The sequence below is a fragment of the Pantherophis guttatus genome, chromosome 1 (assembly GCF_059756535.1).
Source record: "Pantherophis guttatus breed Tessera chromosome 1, ASM5975653v1, whole genome shotgun sequence".
NCBI classification, from domain to species: Eukaryota; Metazoa; Chordata; class Lepidosauria; order Squamata; family Colubridae; genus Pantherophis; species Pantherophis guttatus.
Window position 1 is genome coordinate 20,086,079 of NC_142063.1, and position 25,920 is coordinate 20,111,998.

The 25,920-nt window shown below is 42.0% G+C and overlaps 2 protein-coding genes across 2 annotated transcripts in view; both read right to left on the bottom strand.

The window, feature by feature from the left end:
- LOC117677469 (cartilage intermediate layer protein 2) overlaps positions 1-18,792 on the bottom strand; it is a 33,429-nt gene extending 14,637 nt beyond the window's left edge. The window contains exons 1-4 of the mRNA XM_034437671.3: positions 18,616-18,792; positions 9,044-9,145; positions 6,979-7,242; positions 4,447-4,638 (exon numbers count right to left, since the gene is read on the bottom strand). Of these exons, the coding sequence (XP_034293562.2) occupies positions 4,447-4,638; positions 6,979-7,242; positions 9,044-9,145; positions 18,616-18,679 (622 nt within the window). The 5' untranslated portion in view covers positions 18,680-18,792. The remainder of the gene's footprint in view (positions 1-4,446; positions 4,639-6,978; positions 7,243-9,043; positions 9,146-18,615) is intronic.
- Positions 18,793-21,295: 2,503 nt separating this feature from the next.
- YJEFN3 (YjeF N-terminal domain containing 3) overlaps positions 21,296-25,920 on the bottom strand; it is a 37,047-nt gene continuing 32,422 nt past the window's right edge. The window contains exon 6 of the mRNA XM_034437670.3: positions 21,296-23,379. Within this exon, the coding sequence (XP_034293561.2) occupies positions 23,180-23,379 (200 nt within the window). The 3' untranslated portion in view covers positions 21,296-23,179. The remainder of the gene's footprint in view (positions 23,380-25,920) is intronic.

Consider the following 25,920-nt stretch of genomic DNA (forward strand, 5'->3'; position numbering starts at 1 on the left):
TAAATCAAATAAAGTAAAAAATAAAAAATAAATGTGGCAACAAAAGTCGTAAAATGGGGCAAAAGCAAAACTCACTTAACAAATTTCTCACTTAGCAACAGAAATTTTGGGCTCAATTGTGGTCGTAAGTTGAGGACTACTTGTAGCTTGTATGCCTGTGAAGACATGCTTATGTTTATGCTTCAAAATCTGTGAACAAGAAAACTCGGGGATCACCTTTGTGCCCCTTTATTTAGTAATCCCATGAAAGAGTTTTAGTTGAGGTGTGTCTTCATATACAGTAATACTATGCCATTTTTGTGTATATATTTACTTCTCTTAAACAAAACAGAGATCCATGGGTATTCAATACTAAAAAAACCCTGTTTATTATAATTTTTGCAAATGTATATTAGATTGATGTTCTTCAGATTTTAATCCAACCTCAAGGAAGGATGTGAAAATTACTTTGGAAGGTCAGATCTCTTGACACAAGGAACATTTTGCCTCTTAAAGCATGAACATTAAGGTGCTTTTAGGCACCCTGCCCTGACTTGCATTGGCAAAGCTCTTTTGGAACTGTTGACAAAAGTCCCATTTTTTTTCTTCTCTGTCTTCTCCAGCCTCTGCTCCCAAACCACAAACGCTTTTTCTGGTTTCTTTTTTTGTTACAAATTTATTCTATGACTTATGCAAAAAAAATCATGTGCGTTACACCAAGTAAAAATTCAAGGTCTCTTCCAACCAATTTTAGAACAGCAATTCTTGTGCCTGAGAAGGTAAGCAAAAAAAGACAAGCAGTTGGCCTGCTTCTCCAATCCAAAGCCCCAGACTCACATTTTGAACAGAGAAAACGGTGGAGTTTTCCCCCTAAAAGAATGTCTGCCCACCAAGTTATTAAATGCCACTGGAGAGCTGGAAGGGACCTTGGAGGTCTTCTAGTCCAGCTCCCTGCTCAAGCAGGAGACCCTATACCATTTCAGACAAGTGACTGTCCAGTCTCTTCTTAAAAGCCTCCAGTGATGGAGCACCTACAACTTCTGAAGGCAAGCTGTTTCACGGGTTAATTGTTCTCACTGTTAGGAAGTTTTTCCTTAACTCCAGGTTGCTTCTCTACTTGATTAGTTTCCATCCATTGCTTCTTGTGTTGCTTTCTGGTGCTTTGGAAAATAAGTTGACCCCAGTGGTGGGATTCAGCCAGTTCGCACCTATTCAGGAGAACCGGTTGTTAACTTTCTAAGCAGTTCGGAGAACCGGTTGTTGGAAGAAATCTTATTTTGTTTTTTTCCCACTTTACAGGGCTAATCCTGTAAGGAAGGCAAGAAGGAAACATTCTGGTGGTGTTTCTAGCCTAATCTTTATTGCCCTGCTTATAGAAACTGCCTCTCTGGTTAACCCTTATTACATTGTAACAGCTAAGGCGAAGCGCCCATCGACGTGAGTGATGTTGCGTTGGCTACACCCACACGGTCACATGACCACCCAGCCACGCCTACCCAGCTGGTCATTACGGCAGAGAACTGGTTGTTAAATTATTTGAATCCCACCACTGGTTGACCCCTCCTCTTCTTTGTGGCAGCCCTTCAAATACTGGAATATAGCTATCATGTCACCCCTAGTGTTTCCTTTTTCTAGACTGGCCATACCCAATACCTGCAACCATTCTTCGTATTTTTTTGTCTCCAGGCCCTTAATCATCTTAGTTGCTCTTCTTTGCACTTTTTCCAAAGTGTTTATTTATATAATTTTTATTTATTTATATATTTTTGTCCCTTTATAGATATACATTGGACAGATAAATTGGAATAGCAAAAAAGAGGAACATTTAGCACCAACTTTTGAGTAGAGAAGAAGCAGGAGGTACAAAGTCATAATGAGGAATGAGTGCTCAACTCTGCTTTTTTTTTCATCTGCGCTCCCAATTCCATTTCCTTTTGAGTTGGGACTTTTCTTGTATAAATCTAAAAGCAGGAGGTACCTTAATCATGGCTTTGCATGCCACTCTGGGAGGCTTTTTTTAAGGCTGAAGAGCAAGACTATAACGTAGTAGCAAAAATGACAATGACTGTAGGAAAAGAGGAAGGGACAAACTCTTAAGTCCACAAAAGAATAATGTAAGATACATTATGTATTTAAAAAAATCCATTTAAAATAAGTTTAGGAAGGGGAAGCAAATAAATAGGAATAAATACATTTTGGCAAAATGATACTTCTTTATTCATTAGATCAATATACCATCTTAGCTCTAGGAACTGCAGGGTTATCTAATATTCTTTCTAATTTTTACCTTTAAAGGTAAAGGTAATGGTTCCCCTCGCACATATGTGCTAGTTGTTCATCTCCGTTTCAAAGCCGAAGAGCCAGCGCTGTCCGAAGACGTCTCCGTGGTCATGTGGCTGGCATGACTAGATGCCAAAGGCGCACGGAACGCTATTACCTTCCCACCAAACGTGGTCCCTATTTTTTCTACTTGCATTTTTTACGTGCTTTTGAACTGCTAGGTTGACAGAAGCTGGGACAAGTAACGGGAGCTCACCCTGTTACGCAGCACTAGGGATTTGAACAGCTGAAGCATCTTAGCCACTGAGCTACCGCGTCCCTCATTTAATCCAATAATGTAGATTAGTTTCAGAGAGAGAGAGAGAGAAACTGGCCTCAAATCCCCTCAAATCAGTCCAGTAGCATCCTTTCTGATCAACACATTTTATTAAAAAGCATATGCTATATGCTATATGCTATATAACCGCTCCTTCATTTTTGGCTACCAAAGATTAACACAGCTGTCTTTTTGCAGTGTTGTTGTGCTGCAAATCCACTTCCATACTGGCTACGTTACACAAATATAGCAGGATTTTGGCTAGTCACTCTCTTTTAGCCCAACCCATCTCACAGGGTTGTTGTTGTGGAGGAGGAACAAAGAAGAAGTAGGTATGTTTGCTGTCTTGGGCAAATTAAACTTGATAAAGTAATAAAGGTGAGATAAAAATCTAATAAAATAAAATAAACACACTGGCAGGATTAAACCCCTTGTCCTCCAGAGATTTAGAAGGAAGAAAGACTGAGTAGCAAATCACACAGGGCAGCAATGGGAAAAACCTTATTTGTTCAATTTTTTATTGTTAGTGGCACATGCTTTTCTCACTTGGAACCCTTCATTGGGCATCACAGGTCAGCTGCCATCCCTGGAATTCCCATCACCAAGCTCAAGAAAACACACTGTGCCGGGCTGATATTTTGAATCATTATTTTTTTTGACAAAGAATTTAGGCAAAGTTGATAGATGTATATGTACTTAGGGTCAAATTTACCTCTTAGCCCCATCAGAACAAAGGATCGAGTGTCAGATCTTCTGGACAAAAATGTTTAATGCTTACCCAAAAACGTACTTGGCAGAAAACCTTGGCAGGGATGATGTTCATTAAAAAGGAATTGCTTTGCCCATAAAAACAGAAGCTCTCTGGCCCTTTGGAGACCGCAAGGCCATTGCTAACATTCCTTGCAAGTGATGTCTTGACCCCAGGCCTGGGCGTGGTAGAACTGTGTTCACTGCCCAGGCAAGTAGCGAGTTCTCCTGTCTTGAAAAATGTCAGCGGCTTCACATAATCTAGATGGCATTTCAGACCTTGACAGCCAATTTGGGCTAGTGGTTAAGCCAACAGGCTAGAAACTTGGAGGCTCTGAATTCTAGTCCTGCCCTAGGCCCAAAGCCAGCTGGGTGACCTTGGCCCAGTCATTCTCTCTCGGCTTTAGCAGCGAAACAATGACAAACCACTTGCAAAATCTTGCCAAGAAAACTGCAGGGACTTGTCCGTGCAGTCGCCAGGAGTCAAAACTGACCTGAAGGCAGCAAAAAAAGTATTGGAATTCATAGACAGGATGTGGGTGGGAAAATGTCAGGGGGTGAAATAAAAAGGAGGAGAGGGAAGAGTCATTAATAAAATATTTCTCCGTTTTGGTAATTAAAAAAAAAACATACAAACTTTGTCTAAATGTCTACGGAGATCCTAAGTCCGTGATGGCGAACCTATGGCATGCGTGCCAGAGGTGGCATGCAGCACCCTCTCTGATGGCACACGAGCCATTGCTCCAGTTCCGCTCTGCTGCACATGAGCACACCTCCCACCAGCCAGCTGGTCTTTGGGTCTCTGCTGCGCATGTGCAGCGGGAAGGGGTGCATGCTCAATGGGCGTACGCATTGCATTTTGGGGGCTCAGGTGCACGCTTTGGGCACTCAGTCCGGAAAAGGTTAGCCATCACTGTCCTAAGTCATCTAGGTCATGGTTATCCCAATGATGCTTTTTTCAAGAGGTGACTTTCTAGAAAGTCTTCAAAAAAGCACCTTTTGGACCAACTTTATCTAAATTCTTTGTCAGAAATTAGCTGAAATATCTGAATTGCCACCAGATCCCCATGTTCCCCACCCTGACCCCAATATGAAACTAAAGTAGGTTGAGGGCCAAAACGAACCTTGGCAGGGTTCAGATCTGCAGGTCCGACGTTCCATGGATTTCCCAGGGCATTTTGACAGCTGTCCCGGCACTGGTGCAGAGTTCTTCAGACAGGTCCGGTGTCTGGTTTGGATGCCGCTGAGGCCACATGCTGTCTGGGAACAGGGACTCCAGGGAGACCAACTTGACCATCCCGGCTTCTGCACAGGATCTGTTGGGCAGAACGAATTAAGGGAAAAAGAAACTCAGGAAGTGAATTGTGTCTAGAAGTGTGATGGTTTGGGCAGTAAACTCTTTACCAATGATGACCAAGGCTTTTCTTCCGAGATTATGTTACGTTGAAGATGTCTTCTTTTGTGGGGACCTAGAATCCAATCACTTTATTAGTTTAGTTTAGTTTAGTTTAGTTTAGTTTAATTATCATTTTTATTTTATTTATTTTCATTTATTTTATTTTATTATATCTTTTATTTTATTTATTTTATCATGTATTTGTTTTATTATTTATTTATTATTTTATTATGTTTTCTATTTTCTATCTTCTATCTTATATTTTATTATTTTATATTTTATTATTTTATTTTATTATTTTTAATTTTTTATATTTTATTTTTTATATTTTTTATTTTATTATTTTATTTTATCATTTTTAATTTTTTTATATTTTATTATTTATATTTTTTATTTTATTATTTTATTTTATCATTTTTAATTTTTTTTATATTTTATTATTTATATATTTTATTTTACTTTATCATTTTATTTTATTATTTATTTTATTTCATTATTTTATTTTTATTTTTGCTGCCTATCTGACAGCTCTATCTCTGGGTGGCTTACAGAGTCCCAAAATTATAATAATCACGGATATCATTTAGAGCATCAAAAAAATAAAATTGCTAAAAACAGTATTTATTTATCCTCTGTTTTTGGCTCTGAAGGCAAGGTGAGCTTTATAAAGAGGCATGAAGGAGGACTATTTATTGAAAAGAATGCAGGCTAGATATATTGTTTGTTTGTTTGGGTACAAATAAAAAACTAAGAGGCGTTCACCCATATTTCTTTGTTTATTTGGGGGGCAACTACCTAACTCTACCATTAGGAAGGAGGTACATTTGGCTGTCATCATAGATCCAAGAAAAAGTGGGATGCTTGTAGGTAATTTAATAATCAAAAACTGCTTTTAAAAATGTCTGTACCTCCAGATCTCCCTGAGTTGCCAGAATTTGGGGAACTAATAACAAGACTAATTAAATGGCTGTCATCCATTGACTTGCCAATATCCTGGGCTGGTCAAGAAAGCCTAGATTTTTCATACTTTTTATACCATGGCCATAAAAATCAGACAGAATGACAGAATAACAGAGTTGGAAGGGACCTTGGAGGTCTTCTAGTCCAACCCCGTGCTCCAGCAGGAGATCCTTAATAACAGAATAACAGAATTGGAAGGGACCAGAGGTGATATTCAGCCGGTTCTCACCAGTTCTGGAGAACCAGTAATGGAAATTTTGAGTTGTTCGGAGAACTGGCAAATACCACCTCTGACTGGGCCCGCCCCCATCTATTCACTGCCTCCTGAGTCCCAGCTGATCGAGTCCCAGCTGATCGGCTGGGTCTTCTTTTGTTGCCCTGCAGAGGGAGCTGAAAAGCAGGTTAGTGGGGTGGGAAGGGAATGGAGATTTTGCAGTAACCTTCCCCTGGAGTGGGGTGGGGTGGAAATGGAGATTTTACAGTATCCTTCCCCTGGAGTGGGGTGGAAATGGAGATTTTGCAGTATCCTTCCCTGCCACGCCCACCAAGCCACTGGTAGTAAAAAAAATTGAATCCCACCACTGGACCCCCACCTTGGAGGTCTTTTACTCCAACCTCCTGCTCAAGCAGGAAACCCTATAACAAGGATGGCTAACCTTTTTGCCGTCACATGCCAAAAGTGGGGGAAGTGTGGGGGTGGGTCGCAGACACACCTGCCCACACCCATAATTCAATGCCCCCACACACACCCTGCCCCCCCTGCGCATGCCCGCGCAGCCCCTCTGCGCTCCCCCTGCTTTTGGCACACGATGGTAAAAAGGTTACCCGTGGGCCCAGTAGGCTCGTTTTTCATCCTTCCCAGGCTCCAGAGGCTTTCTTGGCGCCTGGGGAGGGTGACAACGGCCTCCATCCCCCCACCCCCCGAGGCCCTCCGGAGGCTGGAAATGGCCTATTTCCCAACTTCCGGTGGACTCGGAAGGCCCGAAAATCAGCTGGCTGGCGTACGCATGCACGCTGGAGCTGAGCTAGGGCAACGCTCGCGTGGCCACAGATATGGCTCCGCACGCCACCTGTGGCACGCATGCCATAGGTTCGCCATTACGGCCCTATAACATTTCAGACAAATTGTTGTCCAGTCTCTTCTTAAAAATCTCCAGTGTTGGAGCGCTCACAACATTTGAAGGTTCCTGTATCATTTCAGACAAATAGTTGTCCAGTTAAGGAGAAACTTCCAGTATTGGAGCACACACAACTTCTGGAGGCAAGTTGTTCCACCGATAAATTGTTATTTCACACTTACCCACAGGGCAGAGGAATCGGACATGATAGTTAGAGCAGGTCCTATTGCTGAGCTGCTCTTTGTTGAGGCAATGGAAGCCTTCTTGGGGGCTGAAGCGCACAACTTCCCCCACTTCCTTGGGCAGCTCCCACTTAGTGGTCCGGGCTTGGATAGAGAGGGGCCGGGCACAGATGCGCTCAGGGTAGTAGAACCGGATGGCCTCCAGCGTCTCGAAATCCCCTTCGCCTCCAGGATGGTCCACATTGAACCAAGAGGTCCATTCCCCTGCAAGTAGAAGACGAGGAAAAACTTTCCCATGGCTGCTACCCTACAACAGGTCTTTCCACACCAGGCCATCCAGAAAGAGGCCCATTTCACAGATGGGTACATCAAGAAATCAAGAATCCCCATTTATTAGGACATGGATTTCAAGACACCAAAACAAGGGAGGTAAAAAATAGATTCATAATATGCACTGAGAAGGGCAGAAGTTTTCAAATGACTTTCTCCACTTCATTTCTGTTTCAAATTTCTATGATGCTTAGCTACCCACAACTTGGGTGTTTCACAACTAAAATAAAGAAAATAGAATTATAAGCAATGATGTCTAAAGAAATCCATTGTTATATCAATTGTATAAAATAAGGACACTTGTGGTTCAGTCATATATTATGCAAACACAATTGTTAACCCAGATTCTTACTGTACAGGTAGTCCTCGACTTTTTTTTTTTTTTTAAAATTTCTATACCGCCCTTCTCCCGAAGGACTCAGGGCGGTGAACAGCCAGAAGATAAAACACAGAGATACAAAAATTTAAAATCGATTAAAAACGAATTAAATAATTTGGCTGAATTTAAAATACCCCATAATTTAAACAGATTAAAATTTGTATTTAAAATTTATATTTAAAAGGGGAGAAGATTTAGGCCAGGCTTACAATCAACCATTTAGTGACCATTCAAAGTTATAAAAGTCACTGAAAAAATTGACTTATGACCGTTTTTTTTTGTTTTTTTTAAAAATTGATTTATATGCCGCCCTTCTCTGGAGACTCAGGGTGGCTTACAATGCGCTAAGCAATAGCCTTCATACTTTTGTATATTTATACAAAGTCAGCTTATTGCCCCCACAAACTGGGTCCTCAATTTACCTACCTTAGAAAGGATGGAAGGCTGAGTCAACCTTGAGCCTGGCGAGATTTGAACCTGCAGTAATTGCAGGCAGCTGGTCTTAATAACAGGGTGCTTTAGACCACTGTACTACCAAGGCTCTTTTTCACACAGCCATTGCAGCATCCCTATGGTCACATGTTCAAAATTCAGACACTTGACAACTGGCTCATATTTATGATGGTTGTAGTCATGTGATCATCTTTTGCAGCTTTTTGACAACCAAAGTCAATGGGGAAGCCAGATATATTAACAACGATATTAGTAACTTAACAACTGGAGTAATTCATTTAAGAACTGTGACAAGAAGGGTCATAAAATGGGACAAAACTCACTTACCAATTGTCTTGCTTAGCAACAGAAATTTTGGACTCAATTGAGATTGTAAATTGAGGATTACCTGTAATGAAATTTTTCCTAATACTAAAACTTCAGTGGTAAAGCTTTTGTTGAAAATAAAGCTTCATCTTTTTGTTGATTTCAGAGCTATGTTTTATAAGAGGAGAAGGAGAGTTGTAAAAAACAAACAAACCCAGAAAGCTATTAATTCCAATTTTGGAATTATTTATATTCCTTTCTAGTCTAAGCACAATTAAGAAGAAATCAAAGCAGAATTAAGAAGAACTAAACAAAAGACAGAAGTCAATAGAATGGAATGCTGGGGATGAAGTGTAGCTTGCAACACTAGGAGTGTCCACCAGGGTGGTCAAAAAAGTCAAGATGGTGCCCACAACTGCAATCAAAACCCCGCCCCTTTATATACATATGACATCACACACATTAAAAAGGGGTGGGGCTTTGCTTGGCCGGTCACAGCCACCATATTGACTCTTTGCCATCCTTGCGGGCAGCCCTGTGTATCCTTATGTCTTCAAATCATGAATTAACCTTCATATTTTTAAAATCATGACCCACCGACTGTTTTTTCATCAAGACGTATCCTGGCTTTTATCCTTTTTTTATGTTTATTCAGTTGCTTTGTCTTGGCTGCCTCAGAGTCGTTTTTCATCTGCGGATCTGTGAAGAGAACCACAAGTTCAAATAAAAAAAGAATATTTTTATACCTTGTGGTTAAGCAGTGGTTTACTGAATAATATATACCTCACTGGCTCTAGAAAACACTCCTAGGCCAACTATATTCTGACTGGGCTTACTTATTCAGCTAACTTATTCAGTCCTGGTTGGAAATCCAGCTGCATTATTTATTAAATAGCTTTACAGTTTTTGACTGGCAGATATGGTAGATGAGGAGCTATAACAGTGGTGGGTTTCAAAATTTTTTACTACCGTTCTGTGGATGTGGCTTGGTGGGCAGGACATGGCTTAGTGGGTGTGGCTTGGTAGGCATTTGCAGGGGAAGAATACTGTAAAATCTCCATTCCCACTCCACTCCGGGGGAAGGATACTGCAAAATCTCCATTCCCTCCCCAATCCAGGGGAAGGTTACTGCAAAATCTCCATTTCCTCCCGATCAGCTGGGACTTGGGAGGCAGAGAATAGACGGGGGCAGGGCCAGTCAGAATTTTTACTACCGGTTCTCTGAACTACTCAAAATTTCCACTACCGGTTCTCCAGAACTGGTCAGAACCTGCTGAAACCCACCTCTGAGCTATAATCCCCAAGTGGAGATGGAATTAAAAGGGAGTTTTCTGAAGGCTCCTTATTCATCCTCAGGATAACAACCAAAGCTGATTATAGGATCACAAATGTATGTATGTATGTATGTATGTATGTATGTATGTATGTATGTATGTATGTATCTGTCTGCCTGCCTGCCAGCCGGCCAGCCTGTCTGTCTGTCTGTCTGTCTGTCTGTCTGTCTATCTATCTATCTATCTATCTATCTATCTATCTATCTATCTATCTATCTATCTATTATTTATAAAATCTATTGGCTGCCAATCTTACTATAGGGTAACTCTTGGTGGCTTCCAGTCATAAAAATATGTTTACACGTATACATTTAAAACAAATTGGCCCCCCTTTAGCAAGCTGCCTGCTCCATCAGTGGAGTCATGGGAAGTCTTGATTTATTAAACCAGAATGCTCTCTTGCTACCAAACAGAGCTCTCAAGGGATCAATCGGGTAAATTGCAGACTATAAAACTCAGCCGTTTAAAACTCGTTATATCAAAGCACTGCCATTAAAAATAATAACAGCGCCCACTGGCCAGGCTGAAATGGAATTTCACCAGCTGTATTGAGGAAGATGTTGGATAAGAAGCAGAGAAACTCTAATTGCCCCCCCTCCCCTCAGCCGTGGAAGCTCATTGGCTGACTTTGGGCTAGTCCCTCCCTCTCAGTCCAAGTGTCAATCAGGTGTGGTGGTGAAAGTGCCAGGGCTGTCTTAATGCATGGGCCTGATGGGCACTTGCCCGTGGGCCCCATGAGCATAGGGGCACCATACTAATCTGTGCATGTTAACCCTTCAATGCACCTTGTATCATATAAATACAGCAACATATTTATTACATTTTACTGCATTTTTTAAATTAATACTAACATGCAAATATATGTTTAATTTTATCGACCATTTACATTTTTATTCCTGTGAGTAGTTGTCGTAGGGGCCCCAGTACAGCGCTTTGCCCAGGGCCCATAATGCTGTTAAGATGGCCCTGGAAAGTGCTGGACTAGAAGCAGATGCTGTAACAGCTCATTGGCTGATTTTGGCCCATTCCCTCCCTCTCTGCTCAGGAGCCCTCAGGTGTAGATCCTGCCCTAGAGAGGCAGGGAGACCCAGGTATTAATCCTCACTCAGCCATGGAAGCTCATTGGCTGAATTAGGGCCTGTCCTTCTCTCCCAGCACAATTTACCTTACAAGGTTGTTGTGGAGAGGGAGCACTATGTACACTCCTGATAAAGGCAAGGTGTAGTAGTTCTAATAAATAAGCTCAGTCTGCTACGTCTGATAAATAAGAAAAAAAAAGGACCTGAAGTCTGCTTAAAGGATGCCCACTGGCTTCCAAAAGCTGCCTCAATGGCATATAGTTGAACGTCCTTTCTTTCTGCGCCTGGCAAATCAGGCATTGCTACTGGGCCTGCTGCTCTCCATCTCAGCAAGATGCTCTATTTCAGATGTGTCAAATTCAAGGCCTGAGGGCCAGATCTGGCTCATGGGGTGCTTAGATCTGGCCCCCAGGGCCACCCTGGAAACAGCAAAGGACCGGCCCACAGTGCCTCTGCCAGCAAGTGGCCCTCCCAAGCTCCATTTTCTCTGGCAGAGGGTTGCAGGAGACCGTCCCAGCCGAAAACGGAACTCTGGAGGCTGTTTTTGCTGGCAGAGCGCTCGGGCTACCACAGGTGCCCCCGACACAAGTGACGTCGAGCCAGCCATGCCCACCCTAGTCCCCTGAGGTCAAACATAACCCTGATGCAGCCCTCAATGAAATCAAGTTTGACACCCCTGCTCTATTTACTCCAGCATCCGATTTCCAACTACAGCCTGCAAAGAGGCTTTTGAAAAACCCATTAGCCTGGCATTTGGGCATCATTTCTGCCATGTTTGTTTTGTAGTGCCATATAAATCGGAAGAAAACTACTATGGTTTATGCAGTTATCTTACGTATATCTCTACCCTTGTCCCCTTCAATACTATTGGACTACAATTCCCATCAGCTGAAATCACAGAGCCTAATTACAAAGTCAAAATGTCCATTTGGACCAAAGTCCAAATGATGTGACCCAGCTACTGTATCCTGTATTTACTTTACAGCAAATTATAATCTATCTTTTTACAAAGACACAACATGCCCACCAGTGGAAATATTTGGATAATGTCTTACTAAAAAAAAAAGGTTGATAATCTTAATGAGAATGTCTCTGACAAAATCCAGTTGCTCAAAAAGAAAGAAATAATTATTTTATGTAGATTGACAGGACAATATCTATTTCATAATAGATTAAAATGAAAACTGAAGGATATATTGAAAATTGAAAGGGCTTGTTATAGGAAGGTTTTAATGTAGAAATTATTTATGGAATGTTATTTTTTTAAATCCTTAATTTAATTTTTTTTAAGGATATCATGGTAAATAGTGATTTCAGCAAAGATATCTGTCATTTAAACTTCACTAACTAAATGGCTGAGGAAAGTTACTTTGCTTATTCCATAATTATTTCAAACTGTGTTTCTCTCATGCTGGCTGGGGAATTCTAAGAATTGAAATCCACACATTTTAAAATTGCAAACTTGAGAAACGTTGCTTTAAAGGCTAAATGTTGGTTCCTTATATATTCCTTTCCCAGACATTATTGATTATTAAAAGGAAGAAGGAAAGGACATGACTCAGGTGGCAGAGATTGCAGGACTGCCGAGGAAAGCAACAGAGCTCCTGACCTACACATATCAGACAGCTTTTCCCTGCTGTGCAGCCATGCTGGGAATCTTCCGGAACCAGCTAAACCTCGTGCTGGGAATTTGAAATTTATCTCACCTTGAAGGTCACACAATTCAGAGATGTAAACTAAGCAAATGTCAGCAGAGGGAAGAAAGAATAAAATAAAAAAACCTCTCTAGGAAGAGTAAAGCGTCCAAAAGAAAAAGCAAATGTTTCTTTTTCCCCTCAATGTCCTATATTTTTTATTTTGCCCTCTCTACTCGCATCCCCAGAGAGTTCAGGAAAGTCACAATGGTGGCTGGGACCCAGTGGTGGGATTCAGCCAGTTCACACCTATTCGGGAGAACCAGTTGTTAACTTTCTAAGCAGTTCAGAGAATCGGTTGTTGGAAGAAATCTTATTTTGTTTTTTTCCACTTTACAGAGCTAATCCTGTAAGGAAGGCAGGAAGGAAACATTCTGGTGTTGTTTCTAGCCTAATCTTTATTGCCCTGCTTACAGAAACTGCCTCTCTGGTTAACCTTTATTACATTGTAACAGCTAAGGTGACGCGCGCATCGACATGAGTGACGTTGAGTTGGCCACGCCTATATGGTCACATGACCACCGAGCCACGCCCACCCAGCTGGTCATTTGGGCAGAGAACCGGTTGTTAAATTATTTGAATCCCACCACTGCTGGGACCACATTTTTAAAGCTGTTGTTTTGTCTTTTTTGGACTCCTGTGGGTGCTACTGTGGTTCCAACTGCTATTTTTTTTTTTAAAAAAAAGCTTTGATCTTGATATGATCACATCTCCATGCAAAGTAGGAAACAGATGGCTCTTTGGAGAAATGTTTGCAAGACAGATACTTAAACATGTTGCTGTTTCTCAGACAACCATCTGTGTGGAGGAATGGACAAGCATCCCTATCATTCTAGAATTACAAGGTTCAAAAAGGCCCTTGAAGGCTGTTAGGATCAACCCACTATTCACTATGCAAAAATCTAGATGCCGATGGCTGTCCAACTTCATTCAGAAAGGGGATTCTGCTTGATGGGAAGCCAGTTTGGGGTAGTGGTTAAAGTACCAGGCTACATCCTAGAGTCCTACCCAAGGTATGAAGTCAGCTGGGTGACCTTGTGCCAGTCACTCTCTCTCAGTCTTAGAAAGGTGGCAATGGCAAACCGCTTCTAAAATCTTGGCAAGAAAACTGCAGACACACAGATGATCCAGCCATTTCCTTCCCTGGTATGATGAGATACACATAGTCCTTGACTCACAACCACAGTTGGGACCAGGATTTTCGTTGCTAACCTAGGTGGTTGTTAGTGAGTCGCGCACAGTTTTATGACCTTTCCCCCCCAAAGGTTAAGCGAAGCACTACAGTTGTTAAGTGAATCACGCAGTTGTTAAATGTATCCAGCTTCCCCCATTGACTTTGCTTATGGGAAGGTTGCAAACGGCGATGACATGTACCTGAAACACAGCAACTATAGTAAATACGTACTGGCTACCAGGTGCCCAAATTTTGATCACGTGACTGTGGGGATGCTATGACAGTCATGAGTGCAAGGTTGTAAGTCTCTTTTTTCACTGCCATTGTATCTTTGAATGGTCTCTAAATAAAGAGATGTAAGTCAAGGACTACCTGTATGTTATATTCAAAATTATACAGAGGTAAGAAGAATCTTAGTGGAACAGGCCTTGGATCCATCTAATAAAGTAGTGGGTTTCAATTTAGTTTGTTACCGTTTCGCTTGTGTCCGTGTGCACGTGTGACACTTCTGCACATGTGCAGAAACATTTGTTCAGGTGGGTGGAGCCTTCCACCGCCGCCGCTACCGGTTCGCCTGATCTGGGGTGAACCGGTAACAACCCACCACTGATCTAATCTGCCATTCTCTGCCATCACACACTGGTCAAGTGGATATCAATAGCACTTATATACTGCTTCACAGTGCTTTACAGCCCTCTCTAAACGATTTACAGTGTCAGCATCTCATTGGCATCCTTCAGTCTCAAGAGACGATGGTATCGTGCTCTGGAAAGAGGTCCTAAAACAGCATCTAGTGTGACTAAAAAGGCCAATTTGAGAGTGGCAATCCCTTCCACACTGAGGGCAGATACATTCTGTCCCCTGCCCAGCCCCCAGATTTCGCTGGTTACGGGACTGCCGCTTTGCCTCAGCCTGCCGAACAAGTGTCTCTTCGAATTGGAGAAGGCCATGCTGCGTCTTTAGCCTCCAAGCTGAACGATCGGCGGTCAAGTTTTCCCAGTTGTTAATGTCCATTCCCAGGGCCTTTAGGTCCCTCTTGCAGATACCCTTATATCGCAGCTGTGGTCTCCCTCTGAGGCGCTTTCCCTGCACTAATTCCTCATACAGGAGATCTTTCAGAATCCAACCCTCAGCCATTCTCACGACATGCCCCAGCCAGCGTAGACGTTGCTGTTTCAATAGTGTATACATGCTAGAAATTCCAGCACGTTCCAAGACTGCGTTATTTGGAACTTTGTCCTGCCAGGTGATGCCAAGGATTCATTGGAGACAGCGCTTATGAAAGGTGTTCAACTTTCTCTCCTGCCGTGCGGGGAGAGTCAGCATATTGCCCCCAACAATCTGGGTCCTGCATCCTCAAGGAGGCATTTGGGAAACTTGCCAACCCAAGTTGGAGGCCAAGAACCCCCTTGAAATGTTGCTTCCCAGCAACCAATATTTAAGCCTTGCTGCCTCTGCGTCAGAAGGCAGTAAACTGTCATTATTAAGAACATTCATAGCCTGACCCTCCATGAACTTAACTAGACCTCTCCAGATGCTGCCTTTAGCATACCGGCTGATAGCAAATCCCATCGTTTATCATTTGCTTCTCTGTGTGCTGAATCTCCTTCCACCATTCTCTCTGTGTTCCTCTTGCTTTGGGATGTGTGCGATATGCTTCCTTTCTTTTGGGAGGTAGAAGACAATCTGCACAGTGCCACCCAATATATTAACAAATGGAGAGAGCATCGCTTACAAATCTTGGCAGAATCCAACATCACAAATTACTTGGATTTTATTCAAAGAGAAAGCGGGCGCTTCACGATCTTTCATGGCTTTATAATTTATTCCAACAAATGTGGAACACAATGCAGTTTTTTACCATCCCAGCTTTCTTTCAGTCCTTAGTGGATGTTTTTGGCAGATGGGCATTGATTAATTAATTAGCTCAGCTCCTCCTACCTCCTCCCTTCTGCCCACTGGACTCACAACATCTGGTTCTGCAGAGGGATCATCTGCACCTTTTCACCATTTTCTAAAGGGGCCATCAAGACACGCGCTGGCTCCTTCTATACTCAGACTTAGTGTTCTTTGGATAGAACTCTAAAGTAGTTTTAAAATCAGAATTTAGTGGGAGTGTGCATAGAAGGTCAAATTAAAATGGTAAAGAAAATTGAGTTCTGCCAGTTGCATATTGCTGATTCTGGTACCAATTATCATTTATCATTTTTATACAGCTTTTCCTGAGAAAGGCATTGTCCTTTCTTCACTGGTTTTATTTCTTTGGGCAGTGTAGCTGTCAAGCACAAGAAATCAGAAAATCCAGCAGTTCAAATGAATTTAAAGGTTTATTGCAAGTTTAAAGTCTCTACCAGGGGTGGGTTCTACTTACCTTTACTACCGGTTCGCATTGGGGCCACGCGCTCACGCTTGCTTCACTCGCGCATGCGCAGAAGCATTTTAGTGACGTTGGGTTCGGTGGGCGGAGTCTCCTGCCGGTTTTACTACCGGTTCTATAGAACCGGTGCGAACCGGGGACAACCCACTACTGGTCTCTACAAAAATCTAAACTACTAACGGTCAAAACAAATTGGTGGTAGATAAGAGTCAATGGAATTCAAGATGGGCTGGAGTTAGATCTCGTGTGGGCATGAAGGGAGTCGAGACTGATGACATGTTTGACCCCTCCCTTGGGCTCAGCCTGGTCATCTCCTACACTAGCACTACTGCTACGGAAGCCACATCAGTCTTTCAAGGTAGGCCAGGTCGAGAAACAAACACCAGAGGGATTCCAGACATGCTACCTTATTGTAGGATATCTTCAAAGCCTTTGCTAAGGACAATATTTAACATTTAACATTCTTTCTCACCCTTTCTGCTTTCCTAGGGTTTAGCAACTTTTCGCCTCTTCCTTCCAAAAGCCAGAGCTAAATGCCTCTGCAGCTGGGGTAGTTTTAGAGATGGGTTTCTTTTAGAAGAGTATTAGACCCAGATTACTTAGGCAACTTGACTGGTGGTTTAACCAGCTCATCTAAATACCTGCTTGCATTTGCCTGACCCACCACACAGATATTGACTGGTGGTTGTTTTCCCTGTCAGCAGATGACACTCAGCAGGAGGGAATGCCTGAAATATCCACCAGTTATTTCCTTAACATCTTCCAGATTAAAACAGGAAAGGCAACACTATTCATCAACCATGATTCTACGGATAGAAGAGGGATCAGACTTCAGGCAGTGCAATTTATGCCAGCATAGTTCTCTGCTGTCTCATAGATTGGAGCTCAGCAGTTTAAGATGTCATCTGCCTGTGCCTCAATGCTCCCCTTTGCTTAGCTTTACTAAACAATCACCTGCCTTAAAATCACGATGGGAAAGCTACATGTAAGAACATTAAAAGTGGCTGGATCAGATTATGGGTCTGTCTGTACTGGTGTGTCCTATGGACCAGGATATCTGTGGTTGATTTTCCCCACTACAGTATTTAAAAATTTGGAACTAGACCACCTGTTCCCATGGAGGGTGCATCTGACTTTTGAAATCCAGGGATGGACATATGCAAATTGGGAAATAATCTGTGGAATAAATAGGGTTCTTTCCCTTTGTCTATAATAAATAGATCTAAATATGGATAGTTCTAAATAGGATAGGATAGGATAGGATAGGATAGGATAGGATAGGATAGGATAGGATAGGATAGGATAGGATAGGATAGGATAATAACAGAACTGGAAGGGACCTTGGAGGTCTTCTAGTCCAACCCCCTGTTTAGGCAGGAAACCCTACACCACTTCAGACAAATGGTTATCCAACATCTTCTTTAAAACTTCCAGTGTTGGAGCATTCACAACTTCTGGAGGCAAGTTGTTCTAACTGTCAGAAAAGTTCTCCTTAGTTCTAAGTTGCTTCTCTCCTTGATTAGTTTCCACCCATTGCTTCTTGTCCTACCCTCAGGTGCTTTGGAGAATTGCTTGACTCCCTCTTCTTTGTGGCAGCCCCTGAGATACTGGAACACTGCTATCATGTCACCCCTAGTCCTTCTTCCCATCAAACTAGACATACCCAGTTCCAGCAACTGTTCTTCATGTTTTAGCCTCCAGTCCCCTAATCATCTTTGTTGCTCTTCTCTGTGCTCTTTCTTTTTTAATATAGGAGGTGATCTGCAGAGAAGAGACCAGGAGATCTGTCCAGTCTAGCAATCTGAGTTCATAGACTGGGCAACAAGATGCCTTTTCAAAGTTCAGTAGAACATTCCCCTCATCCCACCTTCAATAATTATCTGTCTCTATCAAGGCCATGTTTAATTATTGTGTTATTAGATCTTTCTCCAATAAGGCCAGTCACCATTTCAAGTTAACTACAGCTTGCCTGAAGAGCATATTTGCCTTTTGTCAACATGACAGCTCGTTCTCATTATCTCGTACGGTAGTGAGTTTTTCTGGTCACAAATCATAGGAAGAAGAGGCCCCTTCCTTATATAGCGTCAAAATCTGATCTCACTAGAAAGGAAGAAAAAGATTTTCTCTCTCTCTCTCTGGATCTCGGTAACATATCATCTAGCAATTATGGACAATTATCAACTCTCCATTAATTGCAGCTGCATGGTAAATTAGCCTCAGCCCTCTTGCAAGCCCAACCTACGTCACACAGGGTTGTTGCTGTGGGGAAAGAGAGGAGCAAAAGGGTGAGGTATTCTGCCTTGGGGACAGAAGACAATGACATTAATTAAGCCTGTCCTCCTCCCTGTTCTTGAAGATTTATGGACCTCGTTGCCATTTTAATTCCTAGGTAGCTATGCAAATGTACAAAAAGGCTGTCATGTGATATGGGGAGGGACAGAAAAAAAAACCCTCTCTTTTTCTTTGTCCACATACACACAAATACACGCACACATCTAGAGGTACCAATACCTTGAGCCAAGACGTCGATGAAGACAAAAGAAACAAAGACAAAGGCCAGTTTGAGTCCTGTCATTGCTCCAGAAGGTCCTTTTTTGGGGGGGTGTGGGGGTCAGAAAGCTTCTCTCTGCACCTCTGGGGAGGGACTTCTAAGATGAGATCCTGAGCTGAGCTGGAAAGATCCTAGGCTGTGCAGAACAGCAGGTTTTTATAGGACTCAGCCTTCAGCCTTCATTGGTTGGGAGTCCTTCTTGGATAGACTGCCTGGACGGGAGAAATTAGAGAGACGCAAGAACCCAGAGCATTTCAACCTGAGCAGCACTTGGAAGAATATCAGGGGATTTTTCTGTTATTATTATTGTTTTTGGGAAGGCTTCAACAGAAGCTATTCTAGTGTGGGCTTCTAAAATTGGACAGAAGCTGGAAGGCAATGAAACCACAAATGAGCTAATGTGAAGCGAGGTCATGCTAAAGAGTTCTCCTGATAGAGGTGGCTTTTAAATTGTGTGCCGGGGCGGAAGGAGGGAATAGAGATTCCTTTGGATTCCTTTTGAAGTCGCAGTTAAAACCTGTCATTATTACAAACCTGCCCACCAATATTTTTAGTGGGGGAATGGAACTGTTTTTGAAAAGTTTGTGTCAGAATATCTGGAAAGCACAGCCTCATTGAGAAGAAGCAGGACAATAAATGCTAGTTCTGTCTTTGTTGTAAGACCATATTAACAGCATCTTGCAAGTCTGAAAGATTTTCCCCCCTCCATTCTTTTTACTTTCTGGAAAATTAGGGATGGACCCTTCCGAAACGCTTTTCACAAGTCCCCTGTCTCTTTCTGTGGACCGAGATAACTATCTCAGGGGCTGCCACAAAGAAGAGGGAGTCAAGCTATTCTCCAAAGCACCTGAGGGTAGGACAAGAAGCAATGGGTGGAAACTAATCAAGGAAAGAAGCAACCTAGAACTAAGGAGAAATTTCCTGACAGTACAATTAAGCAGTGGAACAACTTGCCTCCAGAAGTTGTAAATGCTCCAACACTAGAAGTTTTTAAGATAATCATTTGTCTGAAGTGGTGTAGGGTTTCCTGCCTAAGCAGGGGGTTGGAGTAGAAGACCGCCAAGGTCCCTTCCACCTCAGTTATTCTATGATTCTATTTAACTTGAAAGTTGACTAGTCTGCGGCTCTTCCTACATCTTCCAAGGTCATTCCCACATACTATTAGGCTCATCCTGCTGGACCAACTGGACAGGCAGAGACAATTAGAGATAAGCTGTCCCTCAAATAGCACCCCCCCCTCTCAACCATCACTGGACTCATCACTGCTTACAGCTATTCGCAGAGTTGCAGCCGCCATCTTGATTTTCTTCTCCCCACCTCCAGGATTTCCCTCCTTCCATATTTAGTCTCATAATTGCGTCTTCTGAGTCTTCTTTAGGTTGTCTAGCAAAGTGGCAATGCCTGCCTCTCTACAATTGTTCCAGTGGAAGAAAGTATGTCTAGATCAAGCTTGAATTATTGGTTCCTTGATGCACTCTGAGCTTGGTTGTTCTCTTGCAAATCTTTCATTACCGGGCTAGGTAACATCATTAGTGCTCCTCAAGAAAACTTCCCCGCTTTGATGAGATACAGGTAAGACCTCGACTTACAACCACAAGTGGGAACGGAATTTCTGTTGCTAAGCAAAGCAGTTGTTGAGTTACACTCGATTTTACAACTAAGCAAATCAGTAACAGAGCTGGAAGGGACCTTGGAGGTCATCTAGTCCAACCCCCTGCTCATGCAGGAGATCTGTACTAGGGATTCGAACCATCGAATTGCCAAACTTTCTGATCGACAAGCTCAGTGCCTTAGCCACTGAACCACCCAGTCAGGCTCTATTATTAAGAGAATCAGATGGTCATTAAGCAAATCTGGCTTCCCCCATTGACTTTGCTTGTTGGAAGCAGGCTGGGGAGGTCACAAATGGTGATCATGTGACCTCAAGATGCTGCATACATGCCGGTTGCCAAGCTCCTGAATTTTGATCACATGATTTGGGGGGAAGCTGTGAGGGTCATAAGTGCAAAGAGTGATTGCAAGCCACTTTTTTCAGTGTTGTTGTAATTTTCTACTCAAATTCTCCAAATTCACTTTTTACAATAGCTTGTTGTTCATTATCCCTCAGGAGAATAAGTGTTCTGTTACATCTATTAGACTTACTATATTCCTCATTCTGGCATAAACTACACACAGATTTTGCACTAGTCTATTTATTAGGTCCCTACCCCAACTTTATTATTTGTACAACTCAAGAAAGCACACATAACACTCGCTCCAACAACAGCCCTTATAAACCCTTGAGGAAAATTTACACTCTCTGGCTCGGTTTTGGCAGCAGCTACTCAAAGCTTGACAAAGTTGCATCTAGACAAAAATCTCTATTGAATACCAAAATAAGCGGTTGGTTGCCCCTGTCTATGGGAGAATGCCGTTTCTCTCTCATACTCATTTCAATTTAAATCCAGAGCTCCCTTTTCCCACTTTTTGCACAGTTTAATGGCTTCTTGCATTGCTCAACTCGACTTGGTGCTGGATGTTTTGTTGGTTGTTGTCTTGATCAGCTTTCCCACTTCCAAATGTGTAATTCAGTAAATTCTATACAAAAAGGACTTTTGTTTTGTCTAAAAAACAAGAAGAGAAGAGCTCACATCTGTGATATTTATGTTTTAAAAGCTTGTATTGGGGAAAGTTTACAAATATGACATCAGGAACATTTGTGTTAACAAAGTGTTTCTCTGGGAAATTCCATTACAAACCATGCACATTAAGGTTGTGTACAAAAAATATTTTGATATTTTGGGGAGAGTTACAGATGTAAACAGACGCAAATCATCCCAAAATTGGCCAACTGAGGGACATTTCTGGAAAGCCTTTTAAAACTCCAGATAAATTACCTTTAGATTATGCCTTACCCACAAGGGTTGTTGATAGTCTTAAAAGAACTATTCTGGAAGCCTAAAAATTCATTTGGAAAAAAAATTAACCGATCACTAGATGGAAGCAAAAGTCTTTTGCTATATCTTTACTGCCATCTAATGGTACAGGTAGACCTTGACTTATGACTGATTCCTTAGCGACTTTTAGAAGCTATGATGGACCACCCAGTGTTATTTACAATACTGTTCCGACAGCCACACCCACATGTGGTCATGTGATCATAGTTTGGGAGCTTGGCAACCAGCCTATGATGTATGGCGTATTTGGCAGAAACCTGTGTTTACTTACAGACAATGGATTTGCTTAACGACCGCTCCATTCACTTAACAACCTCAACAAAAAAAGGTCATAAAACTGCTCAGGAACATATGGTGATCCGCTTAACAACTAGCACGATTTACAATCATAATTCTGGGCTCAATTACAGTCATAAGTCGAAGACTACCTGTGTGTCCATTTTAACAGAAGGGAAGGCAGATGCCAAACTCTGCGGGGGAGGGGGAAGAGAAAACTTTAAAAATGCCAGTTGCAATTGTACCCAGCATTGCTCTATCTGTTGTCCTTCCACTTTTTTGATATTAAGCACCTCCTGCTTTCCGTGATGTGTATACATTAGAAGGGCAGAGAAGAATTTTAATATAAATAAGGATAAATAAATAGAACATTGCTCATCCCTTTTTCACCAAGGTCCAACTCCTGTCCCAAACTGTTCCTTAAGGCCTAGCAAACTTGAATGCCTCTTCCCAGCACCTTTACCTCACCTATACATTGAGATCTTTCAATTGAAGTGTGTTAACCTGAAGGCAGGGTGGGGTGAGATATTTAAAATTTGCAAGAGGTGGGCATATTAGCCCCTTCCCTTGCCGCCACCCCTACCTTGATTGCAATGGCCTAGTCCCAGATGGAGTGCGCAATATTTGGGTGAGACCATCTTGAGAGAACATAAACATAAAAGTATTGTAAGACATATAAAATATATTTAGATCAGCTTTTGGCCTTAAATTGCTAAAAACTGCTTTGAGGAGTCGACGGGGAAGAAAGAAGGAAAATTAAAAAATTGACGGTGCCTTCATAAAAAAACCCCTCTTCTTTCCTAAAGGCACGCACGCACACACAACCTAGACATAAATCAGCTTTCAGCAGATTTAAAAAAAAAAGAAATTGGCTTGAATTTTAATGGGTTTCATAACAGTTATTTGAAGAAGAATGTATGTGTGTCTCTTTTAATTCACGTTTTCCAGAGGGGTCCTCTTAGGTGGCTCAGTTGTCTGAGCATTCTGTTTCTTCCAAATGGTTTTGCCAGATTTTTTACAATGAATTAAACAATACTATTATACATTCCAAAGCCTAGACATGGAACTGATTAATACTGGGGATCTCGTTTTGACATTCAAGAGAAGCAAACCAGGGAGTTCTTAGCAGGGCCAAGATATCCAGAAGCCACAAACTGCTGGATGATTCCAAGCTCTACAGCAATGGGTGTCCAACCTTGGCAGCTTTTAAGACCTGTGGACTTCAACTCCCCAGAATTCTCCATGCTGGCTAGGGAATTCTGGGAGTTGAAGTCCACAAGTCTTAAAGTTGCCAAGGTTGGACACCCCTGCTCTACAGAGAAACCACACACTCTGTGCCAGGGTATTCTGGCAAATTCAGTTCGAATTTTTTCTGCACGTCGTAGGGGAGGAAGCGCCCAGCCACCAGGTGATGCTTGCCCATAAATCTCGTGGCACATTGCTTTGGAGCCGCCAAGGAGACAAGAACATCAGGGCTGATTCCATCACTGCTGCCCATCTCTACATCCCAACCTGCAAAGAAAGAGCAAAAATAAGGCAAAATAATTCCAGGATAATTACAGGGATGCTGCCTGATCTGAGCTCTAATTATCCAGATGTCCCCAGCGGGGTGTGGGGTGTGTGTGTGTGGGGGGGATGTATTCTCTATTTCTCCTTCAATAATTCATTTTCAGAGATTTTTACAGCTTTAATTAAAGGAAATTCTAGATGCTAAAGGGCTATCAGTGTAAAGATTTTAATTGGTTTTAAATATGGGATTTTAAATTTGGGGGTTTTATAATTGAGCCAATTATTTAATAATTTTAATTATTTTTAAATTTTGTCTGGCTTTGTACTTTTAATCAGGTTGTACACCGCCCTGAGTCCTTCGGGAGAAGGGTGGTATAGAAATAAAATTAATAATAATAATAATAATAATAATAATAATAATAATAATAATAATAAAGCTTTGTGGTACTATTGGCCTTTGCACATCCCACATGGCAGCAGACTTCCCAAACTTGAAGGACTGTCCCAGGATAGAGGGCGGGGACTGATTTTATTTATATATATTTTGTCAGGATTCGGTGTCGTCTCAAATAAACTGCATTTCAAACGAATAGTCCTTGATCAAAATCTTTCATTTATTAGGCACAACAATCGAAAACTCCGACTCAGTCGCAGCCAACACTGACTTCCTGGTCCAAAGCTTCCCTTTCCTTTCCCCACTGCTCTGCTTCTCATTGGCCATCTTCCAAATCACTCTGCTGTTCTCTACTACTTCAGCTCAAAGGAATTTCCCTCTCCCAACCCATCTCCTAGGGGATAGTATCTCCAGGGAAAATAAGTAGGTGAAAAGTCAAGCGTCCTCTTGCCAGATGCCTCCACCTTCTCCTTCTTATGTCAGCACTGGAGTGAATGCAGCTTGGAGTGCTAACATTTTATTTGTTTTCTACCTTTATTGTTCTTATAAATAATGTAAGGCAACAAACGTACTTCATACACCTCCCTCCTCATATTTTCCTCTCAACAGCAACCCTGTGAGGTAGATTGGACTGAGAGAGAGAGTGACTGGCCCAAAGTCACTAAGCCAACCTTTATGCCTAAGACAGGACCTGAATTCACAGTCTTCTGGTGATTGGCTCCAAGTCACCCAGCTGGCTTTCATGCCTAAGGCAGGACTAGAACTCACAGCTCCTGGTTTCTAGTATGATGCCTTAACCACTAGACCAAACTGGCTTATTTGTCATTACTCTTGAAGGGAGGGCAAGAAGCAGATCCAAACCCATACTAAAGAATTTCCTGCCCATGAATGTTATTAGGCAGTGGAACAACTTGCTGCTTAGAATCATGGAGTCTTTATCGCCGGAGATTTGCAAGAAATGTTTGGTAGCTGCATGGTCTGTGGATTCTGCCCTGGGCAAAGTTTGGGCTAGGAGGCCTTCTAAGGTCCCTTTTGACCCCATGATTCTATCTGGTAGAACTAGAACGAATGGGATGAATTGTCAAGGAGGTAGATACAGAAGAGAGATTAGGAAGACCTTGACAGTAACAACTGATGAACAGTAGAATTGATGATTGCATGGAATGGTTTCTATCCCTTCAGTGGAGATTTTCAAACAGAATAGCAGGGATAGTGTAGTGTAGGGATTCTCACTCTTGACCACTTCCAGATGTGTGGACTTCAACTCCCAGAATTCCCCGGCCAGCTTGTTTGAAAACAGACCAATGCTTTGTGCCGATAAATATCACATTTCTTGTTCCATTAATTTAACTTAAATTAAATTAAGTTCTGATTATGCCATTGTCAGTGGAAAGAAATTAGAACATTTAGGGGAGGAGAAGTTTATTCCCATTCATGTCTCATCTGCCTGTTTGTTCTTCCACAGAAGAAATTCCTTCCCTTGATGGTGAAAGCAGGTTTCAGGCTACCACACTCTCTAGACACAGCAAAACATGTCTGAAGATGACATCATGTCTCGTTTTAGGAAAACTGATGCCTTCTTACAGCAAGCTCTGCCGTTCAAAAGAACCGCCTCTTCAGACAGCCACCGCGGGTGCCAACGAGCCAAGCTGGAACTTGGCAAGAGGACGGAAGTATGAAGAAGTGGAGAAGGGATTAAAATGAAGATGAGGGAGAACCAAGGAATGTCATGTTCTGAAAGAACAGGGAAGTGGTGATGGCAACGCGCGGGGGCGACATTAATAGAGGTTTCATGTTTGTGAAATTTATCCTCTCAAGCAGCTTTCCTCCTACCTGGAATTCAGATGTGTTCAGACTACTTCTCAGAATCTCTAGCCAGCAGTGAGCATTTTGTCCTAATTTAATTTAGTTTAGTCTTGTTTTTTTAATGATGACATAACAAATATTCCACCCACAAAGCTTTAAGGAATGCATGGAAACATAGCATGCAAGAAATGTTCTAATCTATCTAAATCAGCATTTGTCAATCTCAGCAATTTTGTGATATATTATTTTATTTATTTATTTATTTATTTATTTATTTATTTGTTTATTTATTTATTTATTTTTATATGCCACCCTTCTCCGGAGACTCAGGGCGGCTTACAATG